At 48.4% G+C, this 16,289-nt stretch overlaps 1 protein-coding gene across 1 annotated transcript; it reads right to left on the bottom strand.

Annotated features, from left to right (window-relative positions):
* Positions 1–4,576: 4,576 nt before the first annotated feature.
* On the bottom strand, positions 4,577–15,472 carry NOCT (nocturnin). Its single transcript, XM_042051900.1, has 3 exons — positions 15,178–15,472; positions 7,504–7,773; positions 4,577–6,657 (listed from the first exon to the last, which is right to left on the bottom strand). The coding sequence occupies exons 1-3, from the start codon at positions 15,344–15,346 to the stop codon at positions 5,822–5,824; spliced, it is 1,275 nt and encodes a 424-aa protein (XP_041907834.1). The 5' UTR covers positions 15,347–15,472; the 3' UTR covers positions 4,577–5,821.
* Positions 15,473–16,289: the final 817 nt, after the last annotated feature.

A 16,289-nucleotide genomic window follows, 5' to 3' on the forward strand; every position in this document is an offset into this window, starting at 1 on the left:
TGGCTTGAAATGTAGCTTACCTTGTTTTCACAGGGACCACACTGGCACATCAGGCTTTGGGTAGTCAGGTGCCCAGTGGACCCCCAGTTCCTAGTGATATGCCCTGGAAAGTCTTCAGGGCAGGAACTTGGGTATCTTGAAATTACTGAAGTCTAAATGATCATCTAAGTACTTCATGTCTGGAGGAGCAATTTTAACAGATGTCTGGAACTGAGGTCTTCTGTAACGCTAAAAGACACCAGAATTAAATACTTACATGCTGAGAATCAAGTTACTTGTAGAGTCCTAGCATCAAGGCCCATTCTTCCCTTCAACTGGTAAGAAATGTGGAAATAGCTTCATACAGCCAGGCCAGCATGTGGGGGACTATGAAAGGCTTCTGGAAAAAGTATTCTTTTTCATACTCCTAAGCAGGGAAGTGGAGTTTAAGAACAAAATAAAGCTGAAGCAGATAAAAGATTGTGTATAAGGCAGCAATCCCTTCCACTTGCAGCAACCCAAAGAATCAAAGGTTCCTACACATGAACTGTGTTTCTGGCACGGGGTAGAGGACAAAGAGCCTTCATGCAAGGAAATTGAGAAAGAAGAGGACTTTTTTTTTTTTCCTAAGAAAGATGGAGGAAAGGGAAGTAGGGGAAGCTGGGCAATCACTCAATTAATTTGGCAGTCTGGGAGGCACTGATGTTCTGGGTAAAGGGAAATGGAGCAGTGTAAAGAGAGGCAGGTGAAACAAATCTGAGTCAGACAAGAAGAGAGAAACAAGTCTTTTTAAACCTACATTTTTAAGTCCAGTCTGCAAGAAATCCTTTTCTAAGCGGCTATTACTTGATTGCATCTGAAAGAGTTGCTATATCTCAGAGCGTGAAGTATCTATGTTGAGTATTTGTAATTAAGACCTTTCCAACACCTAATTTAGATACATTGGAAGTCAAATGGGGACAAACTATCTTCCTGGAATTAGATAAGGAGCTCCACCTGATAACCTCCTCTTAATACCAAGACTTCATTATGTAATAGCAAAGACTAGAGGAATGAAGGTGCACACATCTCCGCTACTAGTGGGGTAGTCAGCTCGTAGCCAGCTCTGAGATGCCAGTGCTGCATCTTGCCACGGAACTGGTGATGGTCCTTTGGCTCTTTCCCCTGGCCACCAGTGAGTGGCACATGATACTGGCTGCCAGAGGATATTTACCAGGAGTTCATGAAGTGCTGTGAGAATCTCTGTGTGAGGATGTGCTGTAACTGAAATGGAAAGGGAACTTAACCTGATTGTGTAAATTAGTATGTGTTTACTGCTGGTATTGGAGGATGTGACCTCGGGATGAGGGAGCTTTGGTCAGGTTTGTAACATCTGAAACAGATGAAAAGAACACTAGAATATTTCAACAGTTAGTATCTAGCTATACTGCCAGACTTTTGCAATCCTGTTGAAGAACCTGTTTTATATATGTGTGAAAGCAGGACTCCCTTGTACATCTGAAGCTGGTGGCTCATGTAGAAGAGTCCAGGCTTAACTCATCCTTGGCAAGCAGTAACTCTTAGATGTGTGGGTGGAATTAAACATGCGTGAAGTGAGCACGCTTTACACAGAAGGCATTGAGACATATACAGTCATGGTATCACTAATTTTGCAGATAAATACAAATATTTTTACTTTTCAAATCCACTGTTTTAAGTTACAGAATGAAAAGGGTGATGCTGTGTAATCCACAGGGGAAAAAAATCTTAACTGAGTTGCAACTCAGAGTAAATGACCGAGTACCAAAAATAAGAAAAGTTGAAAGGGGAATCCCATTCCAGAGACCATTGTTTTTGTTAGCTCTCTCTTGCACATCTTTCCTAGTGAAGGGTTCTGGGCCTTGACACAACTCAAGTTGTCTGGGTAAAGCATGCTGAAAGGAAGGCTGAGCTCTTGGGATGCTCTGCTAATTGATCTCATCAATTTTAGGGCTTTGGAGAATTACACCTGAGGTGATCAGGGATGAGTGAGCCAGGGGCAGTCAGGAGTTGAGAAAATGGAGAGGTGCCTGAAGCCTCAGTTCATACTCAGCACATGTCCAGCAGGGATCTTGGCTGCTGCCAGAACAAGCTAAGTGCAATTCTGCCTTGTAGAGACAGTTCAAATAGCAGGTGTTAAGCTTATTAAGAAGATCCAAGTGACACTATGTACTTGGAATCTAATTGTTCTCCACAAGAGATAGTGTTTTAATAAGCTTGCAACAGCTTTTGCCTTTCAGCAAATTAAACAAATGGGTCAGTTCTTCCTGCAGCTTGCTTGAGAATGAGGGAAAAGTGTCACTGCTAAAGCTAAGGCAGCCTGTATTCAAGATGAAAATAAGGGATCTGTGGAGACTTTTTTTAGCCTTAATGTGCTTATAAGGTGTACAGCCATAAGAAGAGCTTGGAAGACATTTTTACTCAGTCATACTGCTACATAGGAAAAAATATCCTTTCTGCTTCTTCTGAAAAATATTTAGTGTACTGATATTTATAGCTGGCAAAAGTATTTCAGTGCTGCAGGCTTGCCTCTTGCTGTATCAAAGTAAGAGCAATAATCCATTTAAGTTTTCCAAAAGAGTCTGTCTGCAAAATAAATTATGGCATGTACTGGAATAAAAGGGTGAAGCTGCCTGAGAACTTACCAGTTAGTTTCTGTGGGCTGTCTACCTTTTATTAAAATACAGCAGAAAGGGTTCACCGTTGGGCTATAGCAGGGATTTTCTGAGTATGACAGTATTAAGAATTGCCTTGAGATGGGAACAGTCCCCAGCCTTTTCAGTTATTCCACCCCTCCTTGCCTTCAGAATTACCCTTTAAGGAGATGAAGCAGTGAACATCTATCGTAACATGTCCAGGATGAAAGAAGAATCCCAGCCCTTTCCACTTCAGAAGGGGTTCTGCAGTGATGGCAGTATCATACAAATCATGCTCTTTCTCAACAGTTTGGTTTCTTTTGTAGGATAGTGTTCCAGGCAAGGGTATGAAATAAAATGTCTTAAGAATGATAAGATACAAAATACTCCACTGTGAAAGTGACAATGGGAATTCTGCAGCTGTGATAGTTTGGTTCCTGCTGGTAAAGAGCCTTCCATAATTGGGCCTGTGGCTCTATGCTCTGGCAGTGGGAAAGGTGCTGCCCTGATGGACACCTTGACTGGCCTGAGGAAAATGGAGCTCCTTATACAAAAGTGAAATGAAATCATGGGCTTTTTGGTGGGAGTGTTGGGGTTTTTGGTTATGGTTTAGTTTGTTCTTAAATACAAATGTGATCTTTGTTCTCAGTTTAGGGCTTTCTACCACAAGTATAGTTTCTTCCAGAAACTGCCAAAAGGAGTCTGGATGGAAACTCCAGCTTCTGGTGTATCTTTTTGTGGTAGATGAGCAAGGATTTGACTTATTAAAGGTACCGTCTTATAGGTCTACATTGTGGTGCTGATTTTAGAAGTGTTTAGCTGCAGATGACTACAGACGTCAATTAATGGGCACTTGCATTATTTCTCCTCCTTGCAAGACCACTTGAGGGAAGGTCCTAGGAGAAAATACTACTAAAGGAGAAGCACTGCATCTCACCCCCTCTGCACAACTGAGGGCAGCCAGCACCATGAAAAAGAAGCTGTCAGTGTCTAGTTGGTATGAAATATGGGAGCAATGCTCAGTCTTTTTGTGGAGTATTGGGAGTGTTGCATCTCTGGCCCAAAATCTCCCCCAGAAGTGCCACCCTTATGGCTTCCAGGGACACAGTTTGATCTTTCTGAAATTCCAGCCAAAGGAGGTGCTGGCTTGTTGCATGTGCCTGGTAGGAGTATTCACCAAGGCCATTGTCTCCTTGGTTGTAAAATCCTTTCTGTCTGAGGAAAGTCAAATCCACATAAATCCCAGGCTGGTTGAAGGGGCCTCTGCTTGGAAGTAGACCATTGCCCTCATCCTGAAAGGGTCAGGAACATGTGCAGAGTGTGTTACAGCTGTGCAACAGCACTTCATTTGTTTGCCTAATGAGGAGTGTTTGTGGGGGAATTTGGGACTTCCAGTCACCAGACTCCGTATTTCCCTTCTCAGCAATGCAAGTACAGTAATTTATGGGCTGTGTAAAGCTCATACCTGCTGCGTTTCTTCTTTTCAAATGCGGTTTTAAAAGAAAGTGGCAGATACAGCTGCATCTTGTGAGGGACCAGTCTTCCCAGGCACACTTAGCAGCCCTCAGGGAGGAATTCTTGCACCCTGCTTTGCAGGACTAGCTAGGTTTGTAGCTCCACACAACTGTTGGAAAGGGGAATATTTACAGTAATTCAGTGTAGGTTTCCTCTCTTAACTAGAAGAGTGAGCAGCTTAACAGCTAAGGGTAACGCCCTTCCCTACAGACTTGTGAAATTTGGACATTCCAAGTTGGAGAAAGAATGTGTGCTGTGAAGGCAAAGCAGCCATGGCACCCTGAGATTAGGGTTAGGGGTGGGGAAAAAGAGGTCTGGAAGGGGAAACATTAGCACCAACTTGAAGCTCAAACTAATTGAGACATGTCACCTCCTTGGCAACAGGAACTTGGAACAGGGAAGTGAGAAAGACAGCAGCAGAGATAAACTTCTTTCTAAAGTGTTTTATTAATAAAAACCTGGAACATTTAAGGGTTACTATGCACCCTACTTCACATGGAAATACTGCTTTATTTGCCCTGCCATATCTTCCTCAACTATCTAAATGTCAGCCCAACTCCCAACTGTTGTCTCTCTTCCCTCCTTTCTTCCTACGTCATTTTCCAGCATAACGGCATGTTTACAATCCATATATGCAATTCCTATGTCACCAGTGAGCATCACAGGAGTTACTATACTAACACACCTCTGCTGTAACCCAGATGGTCACAGGAAGAGGCTCCTGAACACTATCACTGTACAATTTCCAATCAGATGCAGGATCACCAACTTCTCTCAATAAATAAATTACAACACGTTCCAGTGTAGCTTTAGATTCTGAAGATAAATAAATCTTTCAACATTAAGATTGGCCCTTTACAGAAACGGCAAGATTGACAAGACTACAAATTTAAATCATTTAGAAAAATAATACGCAGAGCAGAGGAAGAAGTAGTCCCTGGTTAGCTGTGTCCTCCAGAGCGAAGCACAGAAAAGACGAAGGTACAGTCACTGTGTACATGCCTACAGGCTATATCCATGTGACAGACACATGCACACAGTTCTGGAAAAGTGACGGTATTACTCTAGGTCATAGCCTCTGTTTCCTCACCTGCTCTTACTGGAGGGGGCCTTCCTCACACTTCTAATGAATTTGTCATCTCAGGTCATAGAAAAATGACAAGATCACACTACTATGAGCTTAGCTTTTTGTCTAAACTGCATTAAACTTCCTTCATATTGCAACAGAAAAAGATTTAAGAGACTCTCACTGGGTAGTCAAACCTCACTCTCTTTGGTACTTGCAGAAGCTTAACATGAAAGAAATAAAATTAGCATGCTGTCAGGGCAAGTTGTTTCACAAACAGAAGTGTTTTGATTTAAACACTAAGGCCTCCATATTCATTAGAGGATTAAATCTTTAAACAGGGGGCTTAGTGATAGAGCTCATTTGCCTTCTAGTTTTCAAATCCTGACATGGCAAGAAGACCATGACGAGAACACTGGCTTCTTTCTTTCTCCCTAGAAGGCTGCACATTGAGGGCTGAACAGCAAGTGTTAACTCCAAGCAAGTGCCTTAATGGTTAGTCAACAGTATTTCCTCATCTTTCAATAGCATCCAGATTCAAAGGCTTTCTCTAAAATAAAAGACTGGCGAGTTCAGACACTGCAATACCAGGTGGCATTCCAAGACGTTACAGCAGTCTGTCAGGGTCTTGATTAAAACTAAAGTCACACACGAGGGACAGGTGATCGGAAGGGTAATTGAATGAGGGCAGCCTGTTGGGCCCAATTTGCTCTTCAGTCAGCAAGCCCAGGGCTGAATTCACATTCAAGGCATGCTGGGAATACCAGATATAATCCAGTGTGTGCCGGCACTCTCCAGAGGGCCGGATTTTCCAGGTGGTGTAGGGGGGCTCCGACTGTCCATCAGGGCTCAGCAGCTTGTATGCACTGTTTAAATTGAGGCTGGAGTTGGAAAACTCCCTGTAGACCTCCTCGGTTGGCTCTGCATTGAAGTCTCCACAGACAATCAGGGGGATCTTCGCTCCTTGGGTGATATTTTTCAGGTTCTGGAGGAGGTCGCAGCCCTGAGCAGAGCGGAACCTCTCCCAGCCCGTGCGGGCTTTCAGGTGGGTGACAGCGATGCAGAAGAGTCTCCCAGTTTCGTGGCACTTCAGTGTCTGAGCAATGGCCACCTGGTTGGTCTTCAGCTTCATGGCCGTCAGCCGGATGTTGGCACTGTTGACGAGCTCAAAGCGCTCCTTGAGGAAGAACATGGCGCAGCCATCTGGCCCGTTGTTGTGCTCCACATCCAGGCACGGTGACCACGGCTTTGGGAAGAAAGTGCACTGGTAGCCCAGGCGGCTGAGGAGCGGCTCAAAGGTGTCAAAATAGTGGTCAACTTCCTGAAGGCACAAGATGTCGGGCTTGTATGCAAGGATTTCCTCCAGGATGAGGCATTTCCTCTCCTCCCATTTCAGAGCTTCCATGGGGCACTGAACAAAGTTGTCTTTGCCTTCCCCAAGAGCTGGAATCAGCAGGGAGGGGGGACAAAAAACCCAAAAGTTATTGATAGCTGAAACAGCCTGTCATCCTCCAGGTTTTATCAGTTTAAATGCAGGTCATGGGTTTTTCAGGAGTAGCTGGTTACTTTAAGGGTACCAGATTTACCAATGGGTGTGAGAACCCCTCCTCAAGTCACTGGAGTCACTCCAAAAAAATTAAGTTCCTTTTACAGATACAAGTAAAAGTTTTCCCCCCTCTGCCCACTACACAAGGGCAAGTACTTCCACATGTGGCTGCTGCAGCTTAAGCCAAAATAGAAGGAAGTGGGTTAAAAGTGACTTAACTGCAAAAGGTAAGGCAGTTCCTACGAAGGGAATTTCCCACCCCAGAAGATTTTAAGATGAGGCTGTTGCACAAGTCAATTTACAGCCTTGACTCAAAACTACCAGTTAAAATTATTTTTAAGCATTGAGAATTCCCATAGCAGATCTGAATTTCTGGATAGTTCACCAATAAGGTAATCAGAAACTGAAGAGAAACTTTACAAATAAAATTTAGGAAAAGAATGAGTCTTCTCTGGGGTTAACAACCATCTATAAAACTGATGGGTCACAGCTTTTAGAATACACTGTATTCAGTTAGGATAGGAATTCAGGGCTACCTTCGGCATCAGAGTTGCGAGGAAACACCTTTTTTTTCTCTCCTATGGGACAGAAGGAAAGCCACTACTTCAAGTACTCAAAATATTCCCCCTGGCCCTCAGTCTCATGTATCTCATGTAGTTCACTCCTCTCCCTTTGCTCTGCCAGGGTTTTCATTCATGCATTTGGTCTCAAGGTCATACCTTGAGCTCACAAGCATCTCCTACCTTGGGCAAGGATGTTCCACTGCATGACCCGGATGGGGCGGTGGTTACAGGTAGTATTCTTCTTCAGGTTCACGAAGTTCCTCTGAAACCGGGGCGGCCGCTTCTGCAGAACAATCTGACATTCCTCCAGCAAATCCTTGGGGTCTAAAGGATCCAGCCGTGCTGAGTCCAGCTGCTCCAGGCAGTCCTGGTGCTGGGACACGGCACCACTGCTCAGTGTCTTGGCGAGCACACTGTAGAGCCGGCTGGTGCTGTTTCCCATGGAACACACTGCAAGGGAAAAACAGGCGTTAGAGCTGGTCCACCACAACTCTTCTCATCACTTGGGTGCCTTGTTGCAGCCATTGGTGGTTTGTGCAGGAGCCTGTTCCTGAGTCTGAGACAAAATAAGAAGGATGCAGAGATAGGGTTAGTCCTGTTCAGTCTCATGTTCTGCCTGTCATCAGGGGCTGCAGCCTGCAAACAGCCTCGTTTATGACATCATGCTGCTGTCTTCTAAGGCAATAAAGAAGTCTTTCAACCAGAAGAGTGTTACAGTGGGGATACTGCAACATGCATATCAAACAACAAGGCCCGTGGAAAAGAGATATATATGGACTGATTCTAGATAGATGTTTCAGAGAGATATTTATTTCTCCAGCTGCATGGCCGGAGCTCTGCTGAGGAACTGCTGCAATCACGGGACCCGAGGGTCCTTGCCCACGCAGGGGAACACAAAACAACCAACCAATGGGGAATGAGGCTGACCAGGGGCCAGGGAAACCCCGTGTCTCCCCCCCAGGGCCCCTTCCCAGGACCACATGGCAGGGGGAGAAGGGACCCCGACATTTCACCCGTTTATTTTTAACAAAAAGAGATTTAAAACTTAACATTGAAAACAACTGGATAAACATAACAAGAACAGTTTCAAAACAAAACAAGCCACCCTCCTGAGTCTTTAAATGTCCAAGCAGATTCTATGGAACATCTTAAGGGTGACAGAAGGGAGACAGGACTCTCCAGGCATGCTTTGTGGGGAAACTGAGGCAGGAGAGGGTTTCTTCTATTTGTACCCGTTGGAACTCTAAACAACAAGGGTTAATTTCTTCCCTCCCCCTCTTCATCCCCCACTCGGCATTGGAAAGGGATTTTTGGGGAAACAATTGGCAAAGGTACGGTTTTGAGGGAAACCATGGGTGAAAAAACGGATTGGGAATACACTGGGGGTAACAGGATATAGGATAAAAGGGAAAGGTGGGATTAGGAAAGGGAGACTGTAGGGGGGGCTTATAATGGAAATATTGTCTAACATGACTACGATTTTTAGCATATATACTGCCTTTCACAGAAACACCATCAGGCCCAGTGACCTCTGTTGCTTGTAACCCTTTTCTACCTTGCACAATTTTGAACTCTACTACTTCTCTAGCTCCTAAACTTGGGATGTATTTTTCAGGGTTATTCTTTTTAATAGCAGTTCTATGAACGAATATGTCTTCTTGGTTGTCACATCCTGTTATAAAACCATAATTTTGTTTAACATTATACCATTTTACTATTCCTAAAACCTTAGCTATGGTGATTTTTTCCTTTTTTCGAGTGGTTGCTGTTTTCTGTCTCGCTTCGTTTTTGCTTTCTCTTTTACTTTCGCTCACTCCTGTGTTGGAATTGCCAGGGTTGTCAGTGCTGCCAGGGCCGTCGGGGCTGCTCGTGCCTGCGCGCTCTTCCTGGGATCTCATTCGGGGCTGCGCGGGCCGGGCCAGGCCACGCCACTCAGCTTCCCGCGCGCCGCCACCGCCTCTGCTCTCAGCGGCACTGCTGCTGCCTGGGGCCGCACCCACATCATGGCCGGGCCCCCAAGTGACGGCCCCCTTGCGCCCTGCTCCAGCACGCGTCTCAGCTAGGCGTGGCTCCGCTCCGCTGCCACCGCCACCAGCAGCTGCCCGCGCGCCGCCCCCCTCCGTCAGGCGTTCACGGGGCTCGCTCCACCACGCGCTGCGCGGGGCCGGGGGGACACTGCCGGGTTGCCCGGCTCCCGCCGCGCCTCGCTCTGCTGTCGACACTGCAGCTCACGCTGCACCGCCCGTGCACAGGAACTGCCTCGCTGCTGCTCGCAGAGCTCTCGGTCCACGTGGCCTGGGTCACACAGACTCTGAGGCAGGCTTCCCTTCACCAGGACACAGCTGACATTGTTCAACAGTCTCAATAATTAAATAATATTCATGAAAATATTCTTCCATCGGCATATATTTTGACTCAGAAATTAACTGTGTCCAAACAGTCTTCCAAAAGTCTTTGGTAAGAATTGAATCCCAAGAAATGCAGAAAAAGTTCTTAAACAAGCATGAAAGGAAATGTTTCAGTTCCTTTTGAGCATGAATTAAGCTAAAATTTACAAATCGTTGTTCAAGAATCTTTTCAAGTTTAAGATAAATGTCCATATGCAGCTCTGAAAGCCAAGAGTCTTTCCACGGCTCCTCCATAGTTTAGAGATGGAACAGCAAAACAAAACCAAGAAGAGGAATCCAGAGTTTACTCACAAATTAGTTGCCGTCCTTAGGGATCGGGGATCGTTCTGCTCGCATTATCCACCATTTGTTACAGTACGGATACTGCAACACGTGTATCAGACAACGAGGCCCGTGGAGAAGAAATATATATGGACCAATTCTTGATAGATGTTTCGGAGAGATGTTTATTTCTCCAGCCGCATGGCCAGGGCTCTGCTGAGGAACTGCTGCAATCACGGGACCCGAGGGTCCTTGCCCGCGCAGGGGAATACAAAACAACCAACGGGGAATGAGGCTGACCAGGGGCCAGGGAAACCCCATGTCTCCCCCACCAGGGCCCCTCTCCCAGGGCCACATGGCAGGGGGGAAGGGATCCCGACAGAATAGCAGGGCTAAGATTAACTCTGCACGTGTAGAAACCACAATAGAGCATACCTTTTCCCTGTTCACATAGGAGAGAGCCCAGCAGTGGACAAATGCTGCCTGCTCCTTATTTCATGTGCACCATTGGCTTCTGATGGAGATAGCACTCTGTATGGCCTGGTACCGTGCCTATCTAGGATGCCTCCAGACTGCAGACTATGGCCTGCAGGACAGCCAGCAGGGTGACTCATTCCCTCAGGTTAGTATTTAGTCGGAATCTCTGATCACAGTTTCATTTACCCCCAAAGCAGTAACGTTGTCATGAGCATGAAGCAGCCAGATGCTTCTGCTGGCTTAGATCTCAGGATGTGGAGTGGAGAAGGCAGTGTCTCTAGCTCCCCTTCACATCCTTATGTCCATTCTCCTCACCTTCCTTTCTCCCTTTATCTCCTCACTCCTTTGTGCTGTGCCCCAGCTCAGCAGTTTCCAGCACTCCCTGCAGTCCTCCCTGGGCCCCAGCCACCTCCTGGTCCTTTGGCCATCTTACCCACATGACCTGCACACAAGCTGCTGTCCCCAGCTCTCCCTGCTAATGCAGCTGGCCCTCACCCAGCCCTGCGTCTCCTACAGGGAGGTCTCCCTATCCTACATGGGGTCACAGCTGTCGGGGGATGGAGACGCACGTGTGTCCCTGCTCTGTTTTGTCCTTTGGCTTATGCACAGTTTGTGGTATTTCTACACTGTGTGTGCCCCAAGAGCCCTCCAACCATTTCTCAGGGAGAGGGCTTTGCTCCTTCAAACACAGGCAGGATGGGCAGTGCTTGCACCACAGCAACTTGCTGACTGAGGCAATGCTGACTGAGTTTTGTTGCTGCCTCAACTTACTTGTTTACTCTGAATGCCTTTTACAAAGGGAATCTTAAGCAAAAGAACTTCAGTGTTGCACTACTGTTGGCTCACAGTGGTTTTTAAGTAAGTTTATTTGTATATTTGAGTTACTTAAAAAAGGAAGAGGATGAAATTGTCATCTTGTGCTCACATCTTGCAGCAGATTTGGGGTGCTACCCAACACACCTACATGTTCAGATTGGACTACAGCACTACCACTTATAAGAGCTGGTGACAGATGTACAATAATGACAGGCTAGAGGGACAGGCAGGAAGATGGATACCCTCACACTTCAATAAACATACTCAGGAGGAAAAGAAAGACTCTGCAGTATAAGCCTCACGTCCTTGTATTTAGGAAAATACATACTTTTAAAAGACACTAAAAACTACTTGCTTTAATGTGTGTTTTGTATGTGTAAGCCCATGGAACAGTTCTAAGAAAGTTGTGAACTTGGAATTTAGATTAGATATAGGATGTTTCTCCTCATCTCCATCCTTTTAGTTAAAGTTTAAAGTACTAGGAGTTCCTCAAACTGAGATGCAGTCTTGAGCTCACACACACAAATGTCTTTCTAGGGAAGCTATGTGCAGTGTTTCAGTTTCTGCAGTCTTTCTCAGTGTACAATTCTTCTCAAGAAGCCAAGTACTGCTGAAGTAGAAGAAATGGCATTTAATAGTGAGGGAAAACACAAAATCCCTAAGCTGGACCCTTACACAGCTGTGAGAGGATAGGGAGCAGGAATGAAAGCATGCTCTGTGCTGGATACAGAAGGGTACGGTTTACACACAACCAGGGCTGCGAGGCAGCCATGCAGAAACCCCAAAGAAATCAATCGAGCTTTTAATAGAAGCTCCACAGAGAGCCACTCACCTATTTTTAGGGTAGGTACAATCCACAGCTAAGCACTGCAACTGCAGATAAGCACACAGCGTTTTCTGCTGCATCAGGGGTGCTGTCAACAGCTGAGTACAGCCCCTGCCGTGCCATGGATGCACATGGCTCATGTGGGGCTCTCCAAAGGAATACTGGGAAATAACTACCCTCCAAGAAGCCATTAGCAAGATCTTAGGCTGTCTGTGGCTTGATCTGAGTCAGAGGGATGATGCTGAAGGGACAAGGTAGGTGTAACACAGCTGGAATCAAAGGTCTGTTGGCAAAGCCCTGAGCAGCTTACAGCTGTTACAGCAGGATCAAGGCTAAGTTCAGCCTCCACCTGCCAAGCTGCAAAAAAAGCTAAAGTATTGTCTACATCTCATCATCCCTGGGATCCTGGGGTATCCAGCTCTTTATAGGGCATAAAGCATAGCCTAACCTGTGCTATGGCCCAGAACTGATCTGACAGCTTTTAAAGTCAGTCATGTGTCAGGAAGGAAAAAGAGCTTCAGTCTTCTTTTGAGGAACCAGAGAAGATTGCGTGAAAGAGGGTCTGGACTGTAAATTAAGCAACTTCGGTCCTGGTATAGGTGGCTTGAAAGCTCTTGGCTGAAGGAGGGGGGCTCCTTGGGATGATTCCAGCTTAAGATGACTGCTGATCTGCATAAGTTCTTTGTCCTGAAAGTGCTGAAATCATGACAGCATAGACTGAGGTATTCTACAGAATAGGGGTCAGACCAACAACCTGAATACGAAAACTCCAAACACAAAATTCATTTTGTTATTTCTGCAATGTTGAACCATGTCCACAGCAGTCCAGCTGTACAATACAAGGTCACCACTTCAGAATCTTACAGTGCAAGTTAAGTGATCTGTAACTTCCTGGGATAATGTGTTCTGCCAGTGCTGTGACACTGTGGTACTGGTGCAGGCAGAGGAACAAGCAGACTCCTGAGCTTGCACTGAAGCAGTGGATAGTGAACATAAAAGTGATTCTCTTAATGTGATGTAACAGGGAACAATCAACTCAGCAATTACCATTCAAGGTGCTTAAAATCAAAAAGTTCCTTCCTCTCAGCAAGGGTGGTACCTCAGCATAGTAAGGGCAAGGGAAGAATTCAAACTGTGAATTAAATTTAAGAACAGGGTGTAAAGTTGGAAGGTTTCTTGCATCATCCAGCACAGAAGAGATGAACTTCTAGGAGCTCAGGCAACAAGCCGTCAGAGACTTTATTTTAAGGACTTTGCTTCAGAGATGAGGGCCGCAGAAGGGTATTGGACCCTGACCTTTCAGGTAAGGTGAACAACATTCTCACTTCCCTTCCTTTCAGGTCATACCTCCCAGAACCACTTTCAGCTAGAAGCCCTACCTTGTTTACCACAGGGCTTTCCCGGCCCAGTGAATGGCTCCCCATACCTGCAGTCTGGCCTGGTAGTTGCATCAGCCTCCACAGCCCCAGGGGCCAGCAGCAGCTAGAGATGGCCTCCCTGGAACCCCAGTTCTAGGAACAACTTGACAGGCACCATGTGACAAATTCTATGCTACAAGGTATCATACTACACGTACAACCTTTTTTGGGACAGCAATGAGAGTTTGTCAGAGCAAGGCAGAAGCTGCCTGTTCTCAACAGGCAACACCAGAAAAAAGAGGAAACCTCAAATCCTGCCTCCAGTAATATAGAGAATCAGTACTTGGCACAAGCTCTGGAAACCTTTATCCTCATGAGTGCTTTATTAATCATGAGCTCAATTCTGCCAGCTCTCAGATGCATATGCTCCTCTTCCCTGTAGTGCCATGAAGCTTCAATCCTGCCATATGGCATCCTGGCCTGGCATCAACAGGAGGAATGGAAGCACCCTGCCCCACCCTGGCTTTTACACCCCTCCTGTAACAGCAACAGTAGGGAATGAACTCACTTCACCCCAACCCCCGCTGAGGGCAGTAGGGGAAAGTGGATCTCCTGAATGCCAGGTATGTAATACAGCCTCAAACATATCGTCCAGAAAAGCTGTGGCTGCTCTACAGCTGGAAGTGTCTAAGCCCAGGCTGGATAGCACTTTAAGCAACCTGGTCTAGTGAGAGGTGTCCCTGCCCACTGAGCAAAGACTGGAACCAGAGGACCTTTAAGGTCTCATCCAACCCAAACCATTCAATGACAAAGCTTATTACCTCTCCCACCAGCAAGTCTGGAGCAATGGTGGCTGCTACCTTGGTGCCCTGCCCCAGCTTTCACAAGGTATGGCACCAGGTGAGCATCTTGAGCCATGGCCAGAGCCAACAGAGATGCCTTAAGGCTGGATCCGACCGCAGGAGTCCGGTGGGTGCATCACTGCCCTGATTCGGGTCTGGCCACAGTCACAGGGCAGGGTGCAGGGCACACGCCAAGGTAGTGTCCGCACAAGCACCCGAGGACATCTGGGCACTTTCCAAGTCTCATGTGGGGAACAAAGAACGGGGTGTAATTATTTAACGGTATAGACAAGTAGGGACCTGATGGCTGCTGCTGCCTGCCGTAGAGTAACCTGGGCTGTTCCCACACACTATCTTGAGTGAAAAGACCCCACTGTGAGCCAAACTCATCCTACACAAAGTGCAACGCTAAAGAGGACAGCTCAGCTATCTGAGAACATGCTCCTGCCAGCGGCACGTGGACACTGACCCTCGGGCTCACCAGACAGGTCACCCCACCGATACCCGGGTTTACTCCAAGCACCCAGCCTACATGTGGGTGCAGAGGGTGCCCTATCCCTCAGATGGAGGACACCGAGCCAGAAACCCCTGAAGTTCCGGCGGGCTGTCCGGCAGCGCCGCGATACTGCCCGCTCCTCACAGCTGGTGGGCGAACGCCACGGCCGCTGCCTTAAAGCCCAAGAGCCGGTCCAATCCCGAAGAGGTGGCTGGCGAAGGGACAAGGGACACGCTGATGCGGGCAGGACAGTCCAGATCCTGCTCCGACAGCAGCAGCCCAGCACCAGCCGCCCGGTGACCGGGGCCGCCCAGCTGTGACCCCGCGCGGTGCCTGGGGCGGCTCCGCACTCTCCTCGGTCAGTACCCACCTGTGCGGGGCGGCGCCTCCGGGGCGGGCGGGCCGCCCGCTGCTGCCCGCGAGGCGGCGGGGTGGGAGCGGGGCCGCGACAGCGGCAGGCGGGAGGCCGAGGCGGCGGCGGGAGTGCAGCAGAGGGTGGGCAGCGCCGAGCAGAGGCAGCGCGCGGGGCTCTGGTACATGCTCCCGGTGGGACGGAGCAGAACCGGCTGGGATACAGCGGGATCAGTTACGCAGCTGCTCCCACGCCTGCCCGGCGGCGCTGCTTATAGAGGCGGTGGCGCCCCGCGCAGGGCGTACATCGGGCACTACCACCCACACTTGAGGGGGAGACACAAGGTACAAGCAAACTCCCTCGGCACCGCTGCCCGCACACCGAGCCCGCCCACGGAGGGCGGCGAGGCGGCGCTTCTCCCGACCGTCCCGAGGCTCCTGCTGCCGCAGGACGCTGCGGTAGGAAGAACACGCCCCGTGGCCGCTCCCGCCTCCCCTACCTCACCGTGAAGTGGTCTGGCCCGGAGGAGGTTTCCCGCCGGTGATGTCAGCAAGGGGCGCCCTCTGCTTCCACGGACGTCACGGCAGAGTGGCCCCGCCCCGCCCCGCCCCGCCCCGCCGGGTACAGCGTTGGGCGGCCGTACGTGCAGGCCTTTGCCCCGCTAGGGAGAGGCGCTGGGCTGCCTCGCTGAGCCCTGTGCATCCCCCTCCCCACGCCCGCCACGTCCCCAGGACCACGTGGAGAGAAGGACACTCTCCCAGCGCAGCATCCCGCATGTACCATCCCCTGTGGGAGCCTGCGAGGGGGTTGGGGAGAGAACAGTGGAGCAACCCCTGATAAGGGGGGTCTGGGCCCCAAAGCAGGGAGCTGGGGCTCCCTCTGTTGGGTGCTCTTGTGTCTTGTTTCCCCGGCTCCCGTGTCCTCTTTGCTCCGGCACCTTGTGTCAGACCGGAGGGGCCAAGGGCAGCCCGAAATTCCTGTGCTGAAATTAGGGCAGTGCCTGCAGCTAGTCTGAACAGGCTTCCTTCTGAAAAAGTACTGACTTTTTTTTGACAGACCACCGAGGGGGCTTGGGGGAGGTACATGCCTTCTGTGAGGGATGCTGCTGGAAGAACTAGGACAAGCTGGCA

This window comes from Corvus kubaryi, unplaced genomic scaffold (genome assembly GCF_017639235.1).
Source record: "Corvus kubaryi isolate FWS band 111438036 unplaced genomic scaffold, C.kubaryi_AGA036_p1.0 77, whole genome shotgun sequence".
NCBI lineage: Eukaryota > Metazoa > Chordata > Aves > Passeriformes > Corvidae > Corvus > Corvus kubaryi.

Coding starts and splice junctions, on each gene's coding strand:
- NOCT (XM_042051900.1), bottom strand. CDS start 15,346: ATGTACCAGAGCCCCGCGCGCTGCCTCTGCTCGGCGCTGCCCACCCTC. Junction 7,774..15,177: donor GGAGGCGCCGCCCCGCACAG/GTGGGTACTGAC, acceptor TTTCCCTTGCAG/TGTGTTCCATGGGAAACAGC. Junction 6,658..7,503: donor GTGGAACATCCTTGCCCAAG/GTAGGAGATGCT, acceptor TGCTGATTCCAG/CTCTTGGGGAAGGCAAAGAC.